Source organism: Schistocerca gregaria, chromosome 4, assembly GCF_023897955.1.
Source record: "Schistocerca gregaria isolate iqSchGreg1 chromosome 4, iqSchGreg1.2, whole genome shotgun sequence".
Taxonomy (NCBI): domain Eukaryota; kingdom Metazoa; phylum Arthropoda; class Insecta; order Orthoptera; family Acrididae; genus Schistocerca; species Schistocerca gregaria.
The window spans coordinates 307,983,949-308,008,448 of NC_064923.1; the positions used below are offsets into that span (position 1 = coordinate 307,983,949).

The 24,500-nt window shown below is 43.1% G+C and overlaps 1 protein-coding gene and 1 pseudogene across 1 annotated transcript in view; both read right to left on the reverse strand.

Annotated features, from left to right (window-relative positions):
* The window catches only part of LOC126267698 (juvenile hormone acid O-methyltransferase-like), a 59,869-nt gene extending 36,388 nt beyond the window's left edge, over positions 1-23,481 (reverse strand). The window contains exons 1-3 of the mRNA XM_049973000.1: positions 23,428-23,481; positions 3,798-4,144; positions 981-1,113 (exon numbers count right to left, since the gene is read on the reverse strand). Of these exons, the coding sequence (XP_049828957.1) occupies positions 981-1,113; positions 3,798-4,144; positions 23,428-23,481 (534 nt within the window). The remainder of the gene's footprint in view (positions 1-980; positions 1,114-3,797; positions 4,145-23,427) is intronic.
* Positions 14,623-14,740, reverse strand: LOC126268288 (5S ribosomal RNA; annotated as a pseudogene).
* Positions 23,482-24,500: the final 1,019 nt, after the last annotated feature.

The following is a 24,500-nucleotide window of genomic DNA, read 5'->3' on the forward strand; positions in this document are numbered from 1 at the left end:
CAGCTCGGAGACCATGCCTGCGGTTACCCTTGACGCAGCAGCACAGACATGAACGTCTGAGATGGTGTACTCGACGACGAACCTATGTGCACGAATGGCAAAACGTCATTTTTTCGGATGAATCCAGGTTCTGTTTACAGCATCATGATGGTCGTATCCGTGTTTGGCGCAGTGGATGCACATTGGAAGCGTGTATTCGTCATCGCCATACTGGTGCATCACCCAGCGCGATGGTATAGGGTGCCATTGGTTACACGTCTCGGTCACCTCTTGTTCGCATTGAAGGCACTTTGAACAGTGGACGTTTCATTTCAGATGTGTTACGACCCGTGGCTCTACCCCTCATTCGATCCCTGCGAAACCCTACATTTCAGCAGGATAGTGCATGACCACATTTTGCAGGTCCTGTACGGGCCTTTCTGGGTACAGAAAATGTTCCACTACTGCCCTGGCCAGCACATTCTCCAGATCTCTCACCAACTGAAAACGTCTGGTCTACGGTGGCCGAAGAGCTGGCTCGTCACAATGCGCCAGTCACTATTCTTCATGAACTGTGGTACCGTGTTGAAGCTGCATGGGCAGCTCTACCTGTACACGCCATCCAAGCTCTGTTTGACTCAATGCCCAGAGGTATCAAGGCCGTTATTACGGCCAGAGGTGGTTGTTCTGGGTACTTATTTCTCTGGATCTACGCACCCCAATTGCGTGAAAATGTAATCAGATGTCAGTAAAAGTATAATATATTTGTCCAATGAATACCCATTTATCATATGCATTTGTTCTTGGTGTAGCAATTTTAATGTCCAGTAGTGTATGATGTTTTGTGGAACATAGGCCATTCAGTCAATGAGGTTTCTAACAAAGTAGGTTGGTTGATATAACGAAATAGAATTAACTAAGTTCAACATAATGCAGTTCATTCTCTTTTGTCATGAGTAATCAATTCCCGATGTCTTTGAAACATTTGGCTTGTGACTTACCACCATATATGCACTCCAATGAGAGGTCTTCGCGAGTGCCTCTAACACTACAAAAATAGGACTGTAGCTCACGATGACCAAAACTGTTCCACCACCAGGACTGAGGAGTTTCATGGTGTCTCGTAGAGCCTGCCTGTAGGGTAGAATTTCAAGAGTAAGTGACACATATTCGCATAATAATGGAGTCGTAATTAAAGAAACCACAAACTGGCAAGAAATGTCATTGAGTAGTACAAAGATAAGGTAGTTGTAATTAGAAATAGAGCAATGCAGACAGAAGATGTTACTGACTCAAGGCACAGTACAAATCGTGAATGGAAATTCGAAATGCTCAGTGATTAGCTAGGGATATGTGACATGTATTCAGTCTCTAGTCATATTTGGAAATATACAGATACATGCATCTGCTTCCACGTAGGTACAAAGGGCCTCTAACACATGGAATCTTCCACAATGGAGGCAATCCTGTAAGGAAAAGACTTGCAAAATCACAAAGATGTTTTGGGCGAAACCTTCAAAGCTTCTGTGAAATTTATGTCGATGTCTAATACAACATAACACACAAAGACCTACTAAAAAGTGAGTATACCTAAAGACTACTGCACCCATTATTCTTATCCATTTGACATAATGCCTTAGATATCACGTAATACACGGGGTTTTTACGATAACTTTTTACAGCGTACCACAGTGATACAGAGGAAATCGACAAGAATAATTTAATATAGGGCACCTTAGACATATCAAGCCGGGAAATAACCTCAAATTGGCCTACGAAAACCACCTACTCTACAACGCATGCACATCGAGCGAGAGTTTCAACATGGTGTATCTGATGCCGCTACATTAGCTGGCTACTTCGTTAAGCTCATTAGTTTAAGCTTTCCATCTGCATCCATTGCATGAACAAGTGACTTGTTGTGCATTAGAATTACCTATTTCTTTTATTAAGATTTTATTTTGGTTACCAATGCTCTCGGCATTTCCGTAGTAAGCATCATTATTATTTCTTAGTAGCATGGATGAAATGTTTGAAAGCGCACCGCGTACCTGTTATGACAGGTAGAGGGTATTACGAATATAAAGGGCGTATGAGAGCATCACTGACAAACTTTGAGCAGTGACAGGTCGGAGACAGAGGATAATTGTTTATTCAGAAAAACATGCTTTTTAAAATGTTGTTCTTCAGTTATGCTCATCAGTGATGCCACTGTGCATGGAACTAACAGTACGTAGCTTGCTTGTAGTTAACTGTAGTTCTCTTACGATTTCATTGTGTCAAACCAGATGTTTACATGTCAGGTTCTGAATAAATAGCATGGACTAACACCGAACTCACTCACAAGGTCATGTTTACTGTGCGATTAGTGCTGTGGAGGACATATGCCTCTTATCCACGAGCATCACTTTACTAGTATGGTACAGCCACAGTACAGCACCTTCGATGCACTTTATCGATGTTTTCAACAAAATAGCTGTCTTCTTTCCGAAAACACTGCCGGGAAGAAGCAACACCCTCACGGACTAAGTAAGTTTATTGGCAAGTGGGGTGACAGGTAGACCACAATTGCAGGGGTAAATGACAAAAAATTCACAGTACACGAAACACACGTGTCACAAAAAAAGCGTGTCCAAACAGTCGCATCAATACACTGTGTAACCCTCCTCTCCTAGCGGCAATGCAGGTGCCGAATGGAATCCTGCGATAGTTTTTACCAAGCATCTTGTGAGTTTTTTTTTCAGTTCAGCAGTGGTTCTTGCAGGCCCTGGAGAACGATTAAATTCCGATTTCATCAAGTCCCATAAGTGTTCAATTGACTAGAGATCTGGTGTTGTTGCTGATCAGGGAAACTGTTTTACACCAAAAAGAGCGTGTCGCATGGCAACAGTCGTATGTGGATGTGCATTGTCTTGCTGAAATGTACACCACCATCCTGTCGAATAAATGGCAGTAGTTCAGAGTAACAGCCTTTGTAGTGTAGAGGGCACTGGTTACTTCAACGTGAGCACGAATTTTAACTCATCGTCCCCCATACCTAGGATGGGAACTTAGTCGTAGAGGATTGCACCCTAGAATAGGCAGCTCGCCAGGTCCACGCCATAAACCTATACATTTTTACTCACATACAGACGAAATCTGCTCTCTTCATTGATGACAAGAGAGCGCCATTCCAGTCTCCAGTCCACACTTCACGACACTAGAGTAGCCATGCTCGGTGTTGTTTGTGCGAGTCTGGACAGAGGCACACGATATATTAGTCCCGCTGCAACCATACGATTCCCAGTGAACCCTGATGACAGAGCAGGTGCAACATGCACACCCATTTCGTCCCTAGAAGACGTTTGATCGGCCATTGATTGTCGCTTAAGTGTATTAATTTTGAAGTGCGTCCATTCTGCAGGGACGTGCGTAACCTAGTCTACGGGTGTTCGAATGTTCCATGGACCATGCTGAAAGGAACAACGTGCCACTGATAGACTGACCCCAACATGTGCAGGAATCAATCGATAGGGTCCATCCAGCTACCTGCAGGCCCACATTGTAAACCCATTCAAGTGGCTGAAGCAATTCGTCTGTGGATCATGGTTGTACCCTAGGATGAATGTTGCAAACTCAGCACTTTTATTGCCTGTAGATTGAAAATAGAGGGTGCACAGACAGGTCTACTGCTCGCTGATGACCATAACAAAAGAATAAATAACACTTCATCGTTTCAGTAGGCACATACTCTATCTAGGTGCCACTGAACACAGTCCCTGAGAGTGTTGCATTTTTTCCGGCAATATATGTCGGTACTGGAAGGCATTGTTGCTTACCTTTGGTCCTGCACCCAGTTCAGACAGAAAAAGGAGAAAACCTTTGAGGATGGTCTTTGCTGCCAAATGCGCGTGTCCTCTATGTTGGCTGTGCCAATGTCCAGTTGACAGAAGCGCACACGGGATCCTGAGAACCTGGAGGAAGCCTTGGCGAGCATGTTGGCAGAAATATCTGCAGCTACGAAGGTGAAATCTGGTGGCAGGCGCGACAGCAGCTCGTGAAATGTGACGTCACCAAGACCGCAGCCCACGTCCAGCACCGTGCCCTCCTCAGACAGCCATATGAGGGACGGCCATAGCTCATCCGGCACCTGAGAGACGAACTCCTGCTGCAGGCTGCTACACTCCTGGAAATTGAAATAAGAACACCGTGAATTCATTGTCCCAGGAAGGGGAAACTTTATTGAGACATTCCTGGGGTCAGATACATCACATGATCACACTGACAGAACCACAGGCACATAGACACAGGCAACAGAGCATGCACAATGTCGCCACTAGTACAGTGTATATCCACCTTTCGCAGCAATGCAGGCTGCTTTTCTCCCTTGGAGACGATCGTAGAGATGCTGGATGTAGTCCTGTGGAACGGCTTGCCATGCCATTTCCACCTGGCGCCTCAGTTGGACCAGCGTTCGTGCTCGACGTGCAGACCGCGTGAGACGACGCTTCATCCAGTCCCAAACATGCTCAATGGGGGACACATCCGGAGATCTTGCTGGCCAGGGTAGTTGACTTACACCATCTAGAGCACGTTGGGTGGCACGGGATACATGCGGACGTGCATTGTCCTTTTGGAACAGCAAGTTCCCTTGCCGGTCTAGGAATGGTAGAACGATGGGTTCGATGACGGTTTGGATGTACCGTGCACTATTCAATGTCCCCTCGACGATCACCAGAGGTGTACGGCCAGTGTAGGAGATCGCTCCCCACAACATGATGCCGGGTGTTGGCCCTATGTGCCTCGGTCGTATGCAGTCCTGATTGTGGCGCTCACCTGCACGGCGCCAAACACGCATACGACTCTCATCGCTGAAGACGACACGTCTCCATTCGTCCCTCCATTCACGCCTGTCGCGACACCACTGGAGGTGGCCTGCACGATGTTGGGGCGTGAGCGGAAGACGGCCTAACGGTGTGCGGGACCGTAGCCCAGCTTCATGGAGACGGTTGCGAATGGTCCTCGCCGATACCCTAGAAGCAACAGTGTCCCTAATTTGCTGGGAAGTGGCGGTGCGGTTCCCTACGGCACTGCGTAGGATCCTACGGTCTTGGCGTGCATCCGTGCGTCGCTGCGGTCCGGTCTCAGGTCGACGGGCATGTGCACCTTCCGCCGGCCACTGGCGACAACATCGATGTACTGTGGAGACCTCACGCCCCACGTGTTGAGCAATTCGGCGGTACGTCCACCCGGCTTCCCGCATGCCCACTATACGCCCTCGCTCAAAGTCCGTCAACTGCACATACGGTTCACGTCCACGCTGTCGCGGCATGCTACCAGTGTTAAAGACTGCGATGGAGCTCCGTATGCCACGGCAAACTGGCTGACACTGACGGCGGCGGTGCACAAATGCAGCGCAGCTAGCGCCATTTGTCCGCTGTGCCGTGCGTGTGATCATTGCTTGTACAGCCCTCTCGCAGTGTCCGGAGGAAGTATGGTGGGTCTGACACACCGGTGTCAATGTGTTCTTTTTTCCATTTCCAGGAGTGTAGATGTGACGTACAGCTGCGCGTCCTCCATTTCATTACCTGTGGAATTTGATTAGGTACAATGGGCGGAATTGATCGTATGACAACGTATCACACTGATACCAAAACACATTGAGATAGGACAGAATGAGATTAGAGGAATAATTTGATGGTGGGAAGTAATGTTCATGAATGGCGACCAACAATGCGTGGAATACCGTGTGTCTTTTGACATAGAACAACTGCTGGACTTCTTTCTTTGAGAAAATTTAAATTTATGGAGAACACAAAAAACTTCATATTTTCAAAAATTCATACGAACAAAACGGTACTTCTCCTCAAGCCACATGGGAAACGCCGAGGCTATATTCATACCCATCTCAAACCATGTGCAATATATCAATGGTGACAGACTCTACCACAGTTGAGACTCACTGCCGTAACTGTGGCAAGGATTGTGGCAGAGACGGGTCACACACCTCTCGTTTGACATAGCTCCATAAAAAAAATTGCAAGGAGATAAGACTGGTGATTGTGGTAGCTATTTGCATCACACGTCATCATCAGCAGTTGCAAGGCCGAGTCATCGTACAGGCAAATGTGTATTTAGATATTTCCCCGCAGCCAAATGGATGAGAGGAGGTGTACCATCTTGTTGCAAGATGAAGTTTTTCAAGTCCTCTTGCAATTGAGGCAGAACCCAAAAAGAAAGCATGTCATTTTCTCCGTGGAAAACGACGGTCCAAAAAACCTTCTCTCATCGACGCTTTCACCTTTGACGAATATCGTTCGTTTTTGGCCGAGAAATGGTGGTTTCCTGTTCCCTCAAAACGATCATTGTGCTGCTTGCCTTCGCCATTAATGTGACCGTTGCTATGTCACTGAAGGTTAACCCCCAATTGCAACATGATCGCGTGTACAAACAGTGATCCAATACTGTCAAATGTTTTTTATTTTAGTCTTTGATAACAATATGAATTCTTTAGACGGTGACCGGTTTCAGTCCGTAATGACCATCATCAGATCTTTTTTTTTACACCATGTCCTAAAGTGATAAGGTTAACCCCTTTACCGTCCATGGTGGCCGAGCGGTTCTAGGCGCTACAGCCTGGAACCGCGATACCCTACGGTCGCAGGTTCGAATCCTGCCTCGGGCATGGTTGTTTGTGATGTCCCTAGGTTAGTTAAGTTTAAGTAGTTCTAAGTTCTAGGGGACTGGTGACCTCAGAAGTTAAGTCCGACAGTGCTCAGAGGAATTTGACCCATTTTTTAACCCCTTTGACGTGCCGTTGTCATTGTCCGTCCTTTGTTTGAAATCCTTGTCATTTTGAGTGTCTTTGGATGCCTCCATAGGGTAGACATATCTCTGGAGTGAGCATTCCTTTCTGCGAATGTTGTCAACATTAAACTGGGATCGTTAACTGATCTCGGTACACAACCGTTTGTCTATGTTTTCCGGCGAGTTCGAAACTTATAATACTATACATATTTGTTGACTTTTCACCATTTGTTTATTCGGCAATGGTGAATTACTGCTGTTGCTGACAGGTGCAAAGAGAGAAATACTCGAAAGGAGAAAAAGTCTGTGTTGGGTCTTGTATGAATACTTGATTATAATTTGCAGTTTTGGTTGCGTTTTGAATACATGCCTTAAATCTATAATGATGTATTCGAAGTGTGTGGGATTGTTAGGCAAAGTCTTTGGGCATCTTAGTATTTATACACATAAAAGGCAACAGAAATCTACAATTCGAAAATTTAACTATCATGAACCTCAAAACACACCAGCTTTTCCTCTTTATTCATTTGTAACTCACACATGCGTAATTTAGGGTCAGTTTGTTTGAAGCTGAAATAGGCTTGTACTTCCCATATTATACTATGAAACACAAAAATAATAGTGTTTCGTTCAGCAGCATAATGTTATTGAACTATTTCGCATTTATTCAGACAGCATGTTTTGCAGAACAGAGAAGAAAACCTGAATGTGTGTGTGTGTGTGTGTGTGTGTGTGTGTGTGTGTGAGGGAGGGAGAGAGAGAGAGGGAGGGAGAGAGGGAGAGAGAGAGAGAAACAACTTTTTATAGCAGAGACAACTGATAATAAGTAGGAATCACAGCATTGTGAAATAAAGATCTTCAAAGTGCATGAAAGCCAGGAAATATGATATGTTGCACTGAGTGAAATTTCAACATTTATTTCAAATAAATTTTCAACGCGTCTCTAGTACAGATCTCTTAGTTTGTTTATTTTTGTCGCAACACTCGCACCGTCACACCTATACTGTGTATTCGGCTTTGCAAGTATGTCAATAAGAAATCAAGAGACTGAATGTGAATCATAATCATGGGAAACAAAAATAGACAAAAACACACAAACACACTGCAGTGAAAGTGCAAAGTCAATTACTTTGTTGAATTTTACTTTCCGTTTATTGTCTTTACTATATTATTAGCAAGCATTTGGTATTACTACATATCGTCCCATTAGACTGCTTCATGTCTAGCGATCGGATTTTTTCACTTTTTTCTTTGTAAAGTAGTGTGAACTTGTCCATAAAATGCAGTAAATAAAAACGTCAAAGTGTTACCAGTAAGCACAATGTGCTGTAGCTACAGTAAAGAAAAAGAGAAATACTTAAATTCTAAAGAAAGAATTACTAGGAATCAAGCGGTATAATAGTTAATATGCGGCAAATTTAGAGTTTTTCGCACACTTTCAAACGCACTGGCATGCTATCACATCGTTTTGTAAAGCTAATGCAACAAAAATTTACCACGACAGCCAAAGCAATACTATTAAGAGCCGTATAATAGTGAATATTAGCGGTGGCCTTCACAGATACCAAGTGGGCACATCTGAGCTGTGAAACTGGTCAGAAAGAGACTTCCTGGCAGATTTTGTCAGAAAGAAGTTCTTCAAACCTATGACTCCGGTTTATTCCAGATATCAAATACAAATGTTCCGATGCTTTCGAAATGTCTGCACAAAATGCACAGCACCTACAAAGAGAATCTATCTGTACTAGCGGTGTAATGATATTCTGAATGTGAAAGTTCCCTGCGGAGAAACCCGAGATCACATGACCGGTCTGGCGGTGTGTACCGACAACACAAAATCCGCTCTGCGCATCCGAATGCTCACTCCAGAGACATGTCCACTCTGTGGATGCCTCAACCAAAGAGGTTAGAATGAGGGCAGATGGCACTACCTACGCCAAGCACGGCTATCTATTGAAGCCAGAGGCACTATCCTACTGAGCTTAGGAAATCAGTTTTTCGGTTAAATACTGTGTGACCTTCGTCCTGTTAGCTTTCATATGTGTAATGGACAGTCATATCTGAGTGGCTATTTTGATACAGTATTAAGTATCACTGCAAAGCGGTATGAATACTCACTTGACACCAAATGTTATGGACACACTAATATGGCGGCAGCGACTTCACTTTTGTGGCGTAAGGGCATATCCCCTTATCCCAAACTGCTTAGCCTGAACACATGAATGAGACGTTCCTCTCTGGCTAACAGAGGTTGTAATACACGACAGAGAGAGTGAGTCCGCTGCAGACAGAGTATTGTGTAGTCGGTGAGTAAGGAGTTTTGATGGTGCTTGAGTGAACAGAAAATGAATTTTATTTGAGATGCTCTGTGGCGTGACTAGGGATAGAGGATGATTTTGAGATGATTTCATAGAGAGAAGGCACATTTGGAAAGAGGTAACATAAACAGAGCATTTATTTTGGTGATGCAGCTACTCAAATAATTATTGTAGTGTAAAGATTCCCTTTTGCATAGAGATATCCACATTTTGATATCTAAGGCGAATTATCTTAATTATTATAAGAAAAGCAAGGAGTAGTTTTAGAGTAAACCTTGTAACTTAAGTACTGTTCGTCTGAATCAGTCTTCATTATTCATTGTTTACGATAATGCAAAGGAAGGTCTTCGTTCCATTGAGTATGATTCATTTCTATGTCATTAAAAGGATCTTAATCTCATTTCAATTTAAGACAACGTTTCAACTCATTTGCCAACATTTCACTAAGTTTGCCCTCACACTTCGAATTCTAATTGTAATATTTCTACACTGTATGCCTAGCACAATTGCGTAGACAGTTAACTACGTTTTTGAAAGGATAGCATAATTCTCATTTGGAAGAACAGCTAAACGACAAATGATAAGGAAATCAGCCAGTCAGTGATTTATTTCAGGATTATGCAGTACAGCACTTTATATTCTTAGAACTGAACAAGACAGAGCAGAGCTGAGCTATCCTTGCAGGTGAGAAACAAATTATAGGGTCTAAATTAACTTTGGAATTGTGAAAGTGTATTCATTTGTAAAATGTTCATATAATGCAGCAGATGTGTTTTCTAACAGGGCACAGCTTTCAATACGTGACAGTTACCCAGTGTGCTACGATTAAATGAAGAAGCCATTTGTTTATTGCTGATAGCTATTCTTTGTATTCTGTTTCATTTGTAGAGAGTCAGATTCGGTCTACAGTAACAGGCGCCAGTTGCATTGAAAGTAGTTTACATATTATAGTTAATTTCATGTTCAGTAGCAGGAGAGCAAGTGTTATTCTAGATAAGAATATGTGGGCGACACTGTAATCGGAATTTAGAGCACTTGTTTTCACATTGCTAGTAGATCCTAATTCACTGAGACGTTGTATTCTTATAGAAATATTACAATGAATTTCATACTACTGCTAAAGTGTTCGATGTTGACAGTAATGGTATTAAGAAACATTCTTATGTAGAGGTTTTGTCACCCACACCTTTCTAGTTGAAGCATGCTACTTTCAGCTGTTTATACCAGGCATATATGAAGTTTCCTTTTGGTGAAACTATGTGGGAAATGCTGGTTGGACAGTTTTAACGACTCCCATTTTACTGAATGAAGGGCACTCCAGCTCTAATGGTGCTGTTTAGCTGTCACTTTCTATAGTTACACTTTTCGATTGAGGCAGCCTGTAATGAAAGAACTGCTTGCGTCAATAAGTAAAAAAAGAAAAAACTTCCAGCGACGCTCCATTAACAGGTTAAAGTTTGAAGCGAATAACTTGTACGGTTTAGTTTGAGAGAATTTTTGAAATTGCTATGTTTCTTTTATGTATTTGACGAAATCCCAGCACAATCTTAAGATTATTTATTTAGTAGGACACTTGCAGCGCGAGTGAGTGTTCGCAATGCGATAAGGATTTTCGGTTGAGTGTAAAAATTACTGTATGCCGGTGTTAGGCGTGCTGAGATTCCACCTCTTCGAAAGTTTCACGTAGTTTTATTTGCTTCATTCTAGCAATAGTGAGCATGAGGTCGTTTACGTCTACGAATATTCTCTGTTTAACTTAAACGGCCCATTAGGTAAAATTTCAAATATAATAGGTTTATTTATAAATAAATAAATCTTCTGCTCCCAGTCACGATTTTTCTTTACTTTAGTATTCGCAAGACGCGTTTAGAGAAATAATTCCCATTTTCAAGTGCGTTTTTTTGGTGTGTATTAAGCCATTTCTTTTGATGTTGCCAGTGTGTGTGAGTCTGCTTCATTTTGTTGACTTCTAAGTTTTCTAAATGTCCATTTGTGTAGAGTCTCACACACCCTTAACATCACACACAACTTGTTGTACACTTTACACATCGAAAATATCTTATATATATATATATATATATATATATATATATATATATATATATATATATAGATAGATAGATAGATAGATAGTGTGTGTGTGTGTGTGTGTGTGTGTGTGTGTGTGAGTCAACAAAATGAAGCACACTGACAACATCAAAAGAAATGGCCTAGTACACACCAAAAAACGCACTTGAAAATGGGAATTATTTCTCGAAACGCGTGGTGTGAATAGTAAAGTAAAGAAAAATCGTGACTGGTAGCAGAAGATTTATTTATTTATAAACAAACCTATTGTATCAACAGTCGCAGGCTTTCAAAAACCATTTACAATGGATCAAGTCAGAAAATTTCAAATAGTTTTTTTTTAATTTACACATGAAGGAAATTTGTCGAATTTTGCAAACTTGTGTTGTCACGAAGAAAAACTGTGGACTTGTTTCGCTGTGAATACTGAAATATAGGGGTGAAAACAAAAGAACTTCATATTTTCAAAAATTCGTACAAACGAAACGATACTACTTATTTACTTCAAACCTCGTCCTGTCAGTAGAGTATCTCTGGAAGCTTTTTTATTTTTATTTATTTTTTGTAACATACCATTTGTATCTCTATCTCAATTTTCGACTCTCTGTAGCGCCGGCTGGTGAAGAGTACGGTCAGAATCTCAACTTTTGTGCATCTTGCCCAACTCCCATCTTTCGGTTATCATTCAGAATCTCACTCACCTGCTCGTATACCGTAATGTGCAGTATGCTAGCTAGGGAATTGGGCCACAACCGGATCGGACCCAGACAGCGGGTTAATGATCATGGACTGGCCAGTATGAGTGTAGGTTTTAGGTGGTTTCCCATTGCTCGTTTAGGCAGATCCTGGGCTTGTCCACAAATTTTGTCTCAGAGAAGACGATACACAAACAGTTAAAATGACATAACACGCAGAACAAAGTTTATACGATTCACCTACCGATGACGCACACCACTCACCTACTTCAGGTTATCTTGACGACTGTGACGGCAGGAAGTTCACCAGCTCACAAAGGAAAACAACAAAAATATTTTTTTTTTTCAAATCCTAGAAAAGGGGAACCCAACAGGTCCCAGACTGGACAAACGCTGGAGAAAATAAGAAGAAAAATAAAAGAAAGTGAAGATTTAGAAACTCACTCTATATAGTGAAAACTTTGAGGGATGATGGGGAAGGGCGAACGTATCCTTTTGAGATAAGGAACGTTAGTCTGTAAACGACTGAGTCGAATGTCACGAATCAAGACTTGAAGTAAGATACGTTTGCCAGTAAAGTACAAGAACCTGAAAATCGTTCCTTGAGTCACCTAATACACCGATTTATTATGTGTCGTTCCCTACTGTAATGCCATTACCTTCAGAGGCCTTTCTTTTCTTCGTACCCCCAATGTATTTTAATAGGACTGATTAAAAAATAATGTTAGCTATTGAAATATTATGTGCAAAATGTCTACAACTACAGACAAGGGCCAAATGTCGAACTGTAGACTAATTTTTCTGGTTCGCAAGAAAGGATGAAGACCATCTTGCTGCCTCTGTAACCAAACAAACCTATACAGCTGTTAGTATACTCTCAATAATGTGTAAGGCACTCACTAAAAACATCGTCAACAGTGTAGAAAAACACCATATTTTAATCGAGCCTTTGATAGTTGAGCATCTACAATTTGTGCAGGAAATCAAGAAACAGAAGAATCGCAATTACTACCTGTACTTATGCCTGGGGTTAATTGACTTTGAGAAAACTTCTGACGAAATTTTAAAAACTGCTGTTCCAACAGCAGTTCTATAACAACAGATTGAGTCTCCCTATGCTACTACGCAGATGAGTTGACACACTGGTGCGCCAAGGAAACTCGTATAGGCATGTGTATTCAAATACAGAGATATGTAAACAGGCAGAATACGTCGCTGCGGTCGGTAAGTGTCTGGCGCAGTTGTTAGATCAGTTACTGCTGCTGCAATGGCAAGTTATCAAGATTTAAGTGAGTTTGGACGTGGTGTTACAGTCGGCGCACGAGCGATGGGACACAGCATCTTCGAGGTAGCGATGAAGTGGGGATTTCCCCGTACGACCATTTCACGAGTGTACCGTGAATATCAGGAATCCGGTAAAACATCAAATCTCCGACATTGCTGCTGCCGGTAAAAGGTCCTACAAGAACGGGACCAACGACGACTGAAGAAAATTGTTCAACGTGAGAGAAGTGCAAACCTTCCGCAAATTGCTGCAGATTTCATTGCTGGGCCACCAACAAGCGTCAGCGTGCGATCCATTCAACGAAACACCATCAATGTGGACTTTCGGAGCAGAAGACCCACTCGTGTATCCTTGGTGACTGCACGACGTGACACAAAGCTTTCCGCCTCACCTGGGCTCGTCAACACCGACATTGGACTGCTGATGACGGGAAACATGTTGCCTGGTCGGATGAATTTCGTTTCAAATGGTATGGAGCGGGTGGGCGTGCATGCGTATGGAGACAACCTCATGAGTCTATTGACCCTGCATGTCAGATGGGGACCGTTCAAGTTGGTGGAGGCTCTGTAATGGTGTGGGACGTGTCCAGCTGGAGTGATATGGGACTCCTGACACATCTATATACGACTCCGACAGGTGACACGTACGTAAGCGTTCTGTCTGATAACCTACATCCATTTATGTCCATTGTGCATTCCGTAGAGCTTGGGCAGTTGCATCAGGACAAAGCTACATCTCACACGTCCAAAACTGCTGCACCTTGGCTCCAGGGACTCTCATCTGAGCTTAAACACTTCCGCTGTCCACCAAATTCCCTATGCATCAAAATTATTGAGGATGTGTAGGATGACTTGCAACGTGCTGTTGAGAAGAGATCTTCACGTAGTTGTACTCTTACCGATTTATGGACAACCCTGGAGGATTTATCGCGTCAATTCCCTTCAGCACTACTTCAGACAAGTCCATGCCACGTCGTGCTGCGGCACTTCTTATACTCGAGGGGGCCCTACACGATACTGGGCAGGTGTACCAGTTTCTTTGGGTCTTCAGTGTGTATCAGTACTACAGCTTACTTTCGACTTCACCAGAATGATGGAAAGCTCAGAATTGAAAGAACAAGAAGATTCATACAAACAAAACTATACTCAGAAGCTCTAGAGGTTGTTTCAGACTCGCGAACTATTATAAACAAGAGATTTGTGCCAGTGCCACAAATGTGGACCATTAACATTTTACTCATAACACAGAAATTCAAATAGGACACATAAACTTTAATAGCTAATAGCACTCAGCACTCCGTCTTCAGGCCACAAATGACTCATGGGGACCATCCGATCGCCGTGATATCCTCAGGTGAGGATGCGGGTAGGAGGGGCGTGTGGTCAGCACACCGCTCTCCCTGTCGTTTGATGGTTTTCTTTGACCGGAGCCGCCACTATTCGGACGAGTAGCCCCTCAATTGGCATCACGAGGCTGAGTGCACCCCGAAAAATGGCAACAACTCATGACAGCCCGGATGGTCACCCATCCAAGTGCAGGCCACGCCCGGCAGCGCTTAACTTCGGTGATCTGATGGGAACCGGTGTATTCACTGCGGCAACGTCGTGGCCTTAATAACTAATGGAAGAGCTTAATACAGCAAGTTCGACAGGAGTTCTTCAGTTTAGTTACAACAAGACACAAGCAATTTGATACTGTCCATTACAGTATATTACACCGTGAAGGAAACATGAGTCAAATGTTAAACTGGCACTGGGATTAGTCTTTCGCAAACTGTCGCTTCCTTCCCTACTCTTAGATTAGCAGTGTACTACTGCAAAATAATTCTACTGTTTGGGTGTATGTTTTATTTATGCACACATATCATGAAATGGAGGGACGAGCGTTACCGCAAGCTGGGACGGCAACAAACATCGTACTACGTTCGCGGTAGCTGCTGGTCGGGCGGTTTATTCCGTGCGCTCCAAAGAGGAAGAGCAGCCGTGACAGTGCCTATTACGTCACGGGAACATGACAGAACTTGTTATATAGATACATTCAGCTGACGTCTGTTAGAAAGGCTGAACGGTTTTGTACATTGTCCACATCCATGTTTTTGTGAGGTTCTGCATAAGGCAACAACTTAGTAGCGCACATTTATTTTAATAAGACTACAATATACGAGACGCTGTTAATGAGAAGCCTCGCATTTATTTGGGAGTTGGATGTTGGATTTGTATTCCTGACTTCCAGCAGTAACTGCACCACAGGGAGAAAAGAAATTCTGCATCTACATCTACATCTACATAGATTCTCCGAAGGTCATATTGCGGTGCATGGCGGACGGTACCCAGCACCACAACTTGTCATTTACCTTTGCTGTTCCACTCGCAGATAGAGCGATACAACCCAGACTGGCGCCTGCCAAACAGTCCAACAGCCACGAGTGTTGGTCTAGGATGCCAGTTCATTTCATAGCAGGAGCCCGTTGTTTGTCATCTGTGGCACCTTACAGCACAGCGGTACGTCACGGTATGCTACGTCCCGTTCTGTTGCTCTTCATGGCAAGTCATCGTGGCCGTACATTTCAGCAAGATAATGTACGCCCCCACGGCGAGAATTTCTACTGCTTGTCTTCGTGCTTTCCAAACCCTACATTGGCCATCAAGATCGCCGTATCCTCAAAGCATCTCGCGGTACTGACGATCTAACTCGCCAATTGGACAAAATTTGGCACCAAATTCCTCAGGAGGACACCCAGCAACTTTAACAGTCAATGAAAAGGCGAATAACTGCTTGTGTAAGGGCCAGGTGTATCTACTCGCTGCCTGCCAGAGTGGCAGTGCGGTTCTAGGCGCTGCAGTCTGGAGCCGAGTGACCGCTACGGTCGCAGGTTCGAATCCTGCCTTGGGCATGGATGTGTGTGATGTCCTTAGGTTAGTTGGGTTTAATTAATTCTTAGTTCTAGGCGACTGATGACCTCAGAAGTTAAGTCGCATAGTGCTCAGAGCCATTTGAACCATTTTATCTACTCGTTATTGTCTTCCTCAACTTGTGAAACTCTTTTTCTTGAATAAATCGTCCAAGCCATAACAATGGCTGTAATGAAAATGAGTTAGAAGCGAGCTCACATTGTAGTTAGGGCAGTAGATGGTGGATGAACTAAGAAAGTACTTTCCTAGAACTAAAGAAATAAAACGAAGACAATAGCCTGATGACTGACATTACAAGCCGGCCGCTGTGGCCGTGCGGTTCTAGGCGCTTCAGTCTGGAACCGCGTGACCGCTACGGTCGCAGGTTCGAATCCTGCCTCGGGCATGGATGTGTGTGATGTCCTTAGGTTCGTTAGGTTTAAGTAGTTCCAAGTTCTAGGGGACTGATGACCACAGATGTTAAGTCCCATAGTGCTCAGAGCCATTTGAACCATTTTTTTTTAAATTTTGACATTACAAAATATGCATGAACAACGAGAATGTGGGAAGTTACTGCTTTTAATGCGCGGAAAATTTTAGAGGAACCCCGTATCCAACAGTAAACGTCAAAAATCTAATGATGATTGTATACGATGTGTAGTTATTTCTTTAAAGTACGATGTATGATATATGTACACCATTAAGTACAATAGTCAAAGGAAAAAAATTTAAATTCATAACTGGTAGAGTGCATTACTAGCGACTGGTGCCAGTAGTATGTGTACTAGCTCTCTGAAGCATCGCTTATCAAGAAAATTAAGTTGAAATCAGTCAGAAATCTAGAACAATGGCAGTGAATTGCCGTATTATATCGGCGGTCCGCCTCGGCTTTTCACGGGTAGCACTAATTACAAGTATCTAAGCCCGGACGACTTGTCTTCCTCGTGAATCAATCTGTCTGTTAGTGGAAACCGTATCAAAATCTCTAAGGTAGTTCTTGAGATTAGCCTTCGCATACAAACAGAAAAATTTGGCGGGGACACTCAATTAGAAATGTGGATTGGTTCCTGTGCACAGTGCATAATCTTGTTGTAGAGTAATAATGTTACGTAAAAAATCGTGCAAATGGCTCTGAGCATTATGCGGCTTAACTCTGATGTCATCAGTCGCCTAGAACTTAGAATTAATTAAACCTAACTAACCTAAGGACATCACACAAATCCATGCCCGAGGCAGGATTCGAACCTGCGACCGGAGTCGTCGCTCGGTTCCAGACTGTAGCGCCTAGAACCGCACGGTCACTCCGCCCGGCTGTTACGCAAAGGATAGTTGCTACACACCATATAGCGGAGATGCTGAGTCGCAGACAGGCACAACAAAAAGCGAGCTTTAGGCCAATAAGACCCTAGTCGGACATAGACAACACATGCACAAACGAGCGCGCGCACGCGCACGCGCACGCGCACGCACACACACGCACACACACACACACACACACACACACACACACACACACACACACATCTCACACACACACATGACCACAGTCTCTGGCAGCTAGAGCCAGTGTTATTGAGTTGTCAGTTGTATGAATAAGAAGAAAAATGAGATCGTGGAAAACCAGACGCTCGGGTGAAGTCCCCTCTCCAGTGCTATATGTCTTTTATACTGCTGATATACCTGTGTAAAATAATTTTGGGCAGCTCCTCAAGTTCGCCAATGATAATTATTTCCTTAGTCCTAAATTCCATTGCCCTGCTCTTGTGTTCCAAAATAAGAACTAGCTCATTACACCTACCCCCACATTCCAGTCCTCGCAAACTAATATTGTGCATCGCCTCCTCACCTACTTTCCAAAAAACCAATCAACCTTCCCTTCCGTACTTTGATCTTACCCTGTCCCTTCATGTACAGGAAAGTTTAGTGTCTTTTTCGTTTCAAAATATATCATCATCGATTTCTTAAAAAATGTTTTTGACTGTTTGTAGTTTTAATTTTATGGGCGTATTTTTAATAATATCCAAACACTTGCAAATTTTGATTCTCTTCAGATTGCCTTTCATATTCTAAGATTTTCTTGGCTGATAGCGTTATACTTTACGTACCATTACCAGCTCATCCTCGGTCATAAGAAACAAGAGACTCAGACGAGAATAACAGATGGAGAAAAGCCCTGGCTGAAGCGGCTGCAACTCTCTTTCACGTAGTGATTGCGACTGATAAGGGCATAAGGGTTTTGGTACTCAGGATAGTCGCGCACACTACGATAATGCATAGAAAACAGTTTTACATCTCAACTAACGAAATGGAACATGGCAGCTACTGTTGCACAAATTACTGTAGTTCTTACAGGTGTTAGAGATACCCACGTTGCCGTTGGAAACATTTTTCGGCAATTGTTCAGTGCTGGAGAGTGTACGCTTGACTCCCGAGGCACGCCTCACTGCCCCTCATACACTGATGCTGATTTTTCAAGTGTGGCTGACACCGTGATTCGAACCAATGGCGGTAATGTAACATGATGTTTACATCAAAATCCTCATACACTCTCGTGTAGACAGAAAGAGGAATGCGTCATCGCGGTCAAAGTGTGCTTCATCGTCACTATTACGGCAGTATCGTCTACAAACTACGAGCACCACATCGTTTCCAGTAGAGTTTATCACAAGGTAATGGCATCAACTTTTCTGCAGTTGGGTAAGCAGAGTATTCATCTACATGTGTCCCTACAAGCATAATCGCTCACACTGTTGAGACACTGGAAGGCGAATACATAGTACGAACGGAATAGCGAGCATATTCACCGAACCAGATTCATACACATAAAAATTGGAAAGCTCTGAAGAGACTGACTTGTAGTGCAGATGGAGCATCCATCTCGTACACTGCAGAATGCGTTGAGGGAGGAATAATACAAAGTAGATACTGAAGTTTAGAGCAGTCAGACAGATGCTATGTTTTTCGATTCCCAAAAACCATTTGACTGGGTACCATACGTACGCTTTTCAGCAAAAGTACAATCGTAAGGGGTACGAAGGGAAATTTGTGACTGAGTTGAGAATTTTTTGGAAGGAGGATGCCGCAAGTTATGTTGGGTGGATAGTAAACGAGAGATGTAGCGATAACTTCGGGTGTGTCCCTGGGAAGTATGTTGGGTCCCTAGTCGCTGTTCATGTTTGTATGTTAATGACCTTGCGAACAATTTTAATAGTAACCTCAAACATGTTACAGATGATGCAATTATCTGTAGTTACGTACAGCATGGAAATATGCTGCACAAATATTTATTCAGATGTTTGATAAGATTTCAAAGTGGTGCAAAGACTGGCAACTTGCTTCAAATGTCCAGAAATGTAAATCTGTGCACTTGACAAAAGGAAAACACGTAGTAGTATCCTATGACTGTAGTATCACTGAGTCACAGGTGGAATCGGTAACGTCATACAAATTCCTGCATGTAAAACAACGTAGGGGCACGAAATGGAACGTTAACAGAGGCTCAGTCGTGGGTGAAGCAGGGGGTAGAATTCCGTTTATTGGTACAATACTGAGGAAATGAGATCAGTCTACAAAGAAGATTGCTTACAAATTACTTATGCGGCCCATTCTAGAACATTGCTCAAGTATGTAGGACTCGTATTAACGGAGGATACTAAACGTAAATAGAGAAGGGCAGCAAGTTTGTTTGTCCCTCGCGAGTGTCACAGTGATGTTGAAAGAACTCTTGAAGACACACGTAAAATATCCAGAGAAGGCCTAGTTTCTTTCAAGCGTCGGCTTTGAATGAAAAGTCTACGATAGTTCTGCATCCCTTTACATATCGTTCTCGTAGTGATCGTGAGGGCAAGATTAGATTAAATACAGCACGCACAGAGACATTTAAACAGTCTTCCTGCGCCCCATACTCAAAAGTAACACGAAGAAGTCCTAACCACAGGTGCAGTAGCGCGTATCGTCTGCCGTGCATTTCACAGTGGTTTGCAGAGTGCTGATGTGTAAGGAGTGTTCAAATGAAAAGGTACAAAGTGTTGTAACAATGAGACTGGTTCAAATTTGCTTATGACGCTTTGGGATAACGTAGTGAGACGTATCGGGACGAGAATGTGGTGTCCGACGTGGTTATGCGCATGCGTCATCTTCTGCTACAAATTGCAAAGCTGTGCTCTCAGCAGGCACGGCTATGGTCACCGTCTTTTTCGACGTCCGAAGGTCATCGAATTCCTCGAACACAAAAATCATTAACAACGACGTGTACGGTGAGGCACTCCGTAGCCTAGGCAAGTCTTTCAAGAGCAAACGGCCTGAGCTTCTCGAAGAGGGAGTGATTTTGTTCAACGATAACGCAGGTCCACTCGTTTCCAAGGTCACGCCAAGTCCAATGACCAAGTACAAATGTAACTAGCTAGAGCATTCACCCTACAGCCCGATCATGTCGCCCTGTGACTTCATGTGTTTGCTCTGCTAAGCCGGCCGCGGTGGCCCTGCGGTTCTAGGCGCTGCAGTCCGGAACCGTGGGACTGCTACGGTCGCAGGTTCGAATCCTGCCTCGGACATGGATGTGTGTGATGTCCTTAGGTTCGTTAGGTTTAAGTAGTTCTAAGTTCTAGGCGACTGATGACCTAAGATGTTAAGTCCCATAGTGCTCAGAGCCATTTGAACCATTTTATTGCTCTGCTATAAGACCTTAAGATCTTAAAGATCTTAAGTTCATTAAGATCTTAAGATCTTAAAGAGGAACGCCTTAATTCGGGTGTCGTACCGAAGGAAGCAGTGGTGGATTGATTCTTGTCACATGAATTCTGGTTCAGAAAATGGTTCAAATGCCTCTACGCACTATGGGACTTAACATCTGAGGTCATCAGTCCCCTAGAACATAGAACTACTTAAACCTAACTAACCTAAGGATATCACACACATCCATGCCCGAGGTAGGATTTGAACCTGCTACCGTAGCGGTCGCGCGGTTCCAGACTGAAGCGCCTAGAACCGCTCGGCCACAACGGCCGGCAGACTGAATTCTGAGAACAGGGAATCTTTCGGCTATGCTATGCTAAGGCCTCTGGTTATTACTTTTAAATAAAGACTTCATTTATACCCACAGAGTTGCTTTGTACCGTTCATTTCGAATGCTCCTCATCCATAAAGATGTAGATGAACAGATTCGTAGGAATCGTATTAAACATACTCATATTTTGAACCGCTGTTCTCATTCTGATGCGAAATAACGACAGTTTTTGTTATGACACAGTATTGTTCCGCGGCTAATTTTCGTGTTATTATTCTGGATAACTCGAGTGTAGTGATGTCTCACTTTATTCTGAAAAAAAAAAATTATTCTGTAGGTGTTCAAGTCTCACCATCACCATTAGCAAAAACGGCAATAAATTCTATGCTCGTTAGTATTTGTCAAATCATGTAGAAACCCGTAGCAGTAACACACAGCATTAAATTTAGATAGTTTATAGAATAGAGAAGACCAGTTTCGTCATGTGGGCACAAAAAAAAAAACCAACTATGAAAAAGCAGCAAGTGAAAAGAGGAAAAGTGGCTGAAAAAGTTCCGTTGCCGTGAGCTGTGAGATGTGGGTTAAGTGTAGACAGGTCAAAAAAAGATGAGTGTAGTTACATGGAAGTTTAGAGAAAAACTGTCATATTTAGTGACCAGGAACCGACAATAGCGCTTATAGTCTATTTCTAGAAATAAGCGTAAGACTCGCAACAAACTTGTGAAAGAAATCCGGCATTACCACCTGCTACAGCAACCGCGTCCTTGTTAGGATGACGTCTGGACTACTGGAGTGAAGCAAGCAGTCTTCTTTGGGTTGTCTTCAAGACGCTGAAGAACACGCTTTCAGCCACGTGTTACTATCTGAGACGTGAGCCAGTCAGCACTGGCTAACGGGTACTTTACACGAAAAAGAAATAAACATGAGTAATCATCGAAAGCCAGCTTAAACGATGCATGCCACAGACATAGTTCTCGCGTTCATAAAAAGGTAAGACAGGAGTTCAAAGTCTTGACGAAGGAGGTCGTTGCTGATAGCGCGCGAGCTGGGTCTGACCAAGTACAGAAAGGAAAAAGCAGAGTCTACATTCAAGGGAACGTGCCATTATTCGCTTTAACTGGTTTAAGGAAAGCGCAGGAAAGCTGGATCCGGATGGTGAGATTACGGTTTGTACGCCGCGTTTGCAAGCAGTGACTGCACCATTGCACCATATCGGTCGGTCCCATAATCCCTGCTTCTAATCCATCGTTTACCACAAAATTAAATTTACCTGTAGCTGTCCTATATAGCTTTCCTGAGGGATGACTCTGAAGAGGTATTCGCCTATTGCTAAGATAAATATTCTCCAGTGCTCTAACGAAGCCATTAACAGTACTGCGTGACGAAACGCAACGGAATGAAATCTTAGTTATATCTGACAATACTAGAAATAAATCAACATTTATTCAGTACACAAGAAAGGCTATGGTAAGTTTCTGGGCAAACAAGTTTATCTCTCTACTGAGTACCAGACGCAAGAAATTCTCGAGATTGCTGTTGAAAGCAGTTGAAGAACAGCTCAAGCAAACCATTGGGGAATATCGGGTTTCCTAAAAAGGAGGAACTACACTGAGGTAACGAAAGTCGTAGAATACCTCCCAAATATCTTGTCGGACCTCCTTTTGTCTGGTGTACTTCAGCAAGTCGTCGTGGAATGGACTCAACAAGTCGTTGGAAGTCACGTGTAGAAATATTGAGCCATGCAGTCTCTACAGTTGCGAAAGTGTTACCGGTGCACGGACTGACCAGTCGATTATGTCCCATAAATGCTCGATGGCTTCATATCGTGCGATTTGGATGGCCAACTTATTTGCTCGAACAGTCCAGAACTTTCTTCAAACAGCGAGGTCATCGGCCTCATAAGATAAGGGAAGGAAGTCGATCGTGACCTTTCACAGGAACCATCCCGGCATTCGGGTATTCATCTGAAGCCGCCTAGGGAAAGCACGGAAAACCTAAATCAGGATGGGCAGTCGCGGGTTTGAATATTCGTCCTCCCGAATGCAAATCACCGATTCTACTATCTGTATATCGGAAACGACAATTTTCTTTCGAAATTAGAGAGTAAAGCCTACTGTCTCATTGTAAAATACGTCGAATATTACTAAAGAGCAATTAAATTACTTAGTAAGGGAAACTATGTACCGAGAACTTGCCAAGACATTCCTTATGCTGAAATGTAACAAAGTGTACGAACTTGTACGAAAAATATACATCATTCTCCAAGAACAGGATACATACTCTCTTATAATCATTATATTATATTATATTTCTACCGACCCTTTACAATCACGTGTTATTTATGCCTCATAATTATGTCCACTTTTTTTTAATTTTAATTTTAATCCCAGTGGCAACTCACCTCTGAGCTTCCACCATCTTCCTGTAGCTGAATATAATCTGCACTCTTAGACATTGTGTCGGAATTGTATTGTATTAAGCATGTTGCGTTCCATATGATCTTGGTCCACATGTGTCTATCCTGATGATATACACTGCAAGCCTCAAACTTGGTTCTATCCTCTCACAAAACTCCCATGTTGATCTAAGTGTTCGAACTCCGATATTTTTACAGTGCTCAAGACATCTCTAAACATTTATCGCTTATCCTCCTGGAACCAGTTGCAAGGTCTGTCGCCCAAGGTGATCGTCTTTGTTGCATAAAACGAGTATTTCTGATTGTCGACGTATGTACAGTATAACGTTCGGGGTGTAGAATAATAACCGCGGCCAGTCACAATAGCAGTTGGCTTTATTTAATGCACGACCGGTTTCGAACTTGTGGTCATCTTCAGGTGGTTTTACATTCAATTATATGTTTCAGTGCTCATTGTCGGAGGTCATTGTGTAAATAAAAAACGAATAATGTGATGATAACTAAATAGACCTAATTGAAACTACCATAAATAGCTAAGCGACATGTGTTCCACAGTATTGTAGCACTTCCAGATCGCTGGACTATCCACGTCGTTTCATCACATGATTACAGAAATATCTCGATTTTTACACATTAATTGCATATTGTACATGAGGGCAAATAATGGTATTTCCATGCAATGGAATTGTTGCTGGTATGTCACATAATGTTAGTATTGGAGCAAGGGGAGTTCCAACCCAAAGTACAGTTATCCAAGATGTCGGCGATGACGTCATCCAACATAGCCGTTCGAATCCTGCCTCGGGTATGGATGTGTGTGATGTCCTTAGGTTAGTTAGGTTTAAGTAGTTCTAAGTTCTAGGAGACTGAGGACCTCAGAAGTTAAGTTCCATAGTGCTCAGAGCCATTTGAACCATTTGAACCAACATGGCGACTTCTGGTGGAAAGGTTGAATTTTGGAGGGAAGATAGGCCAATTGGGCTACCCCCACTAACCTAATCCACCCTCCTCCCCCCCCCCAAATGGCGGGCAGTTCAAATTTTAACAGGATAATGCAA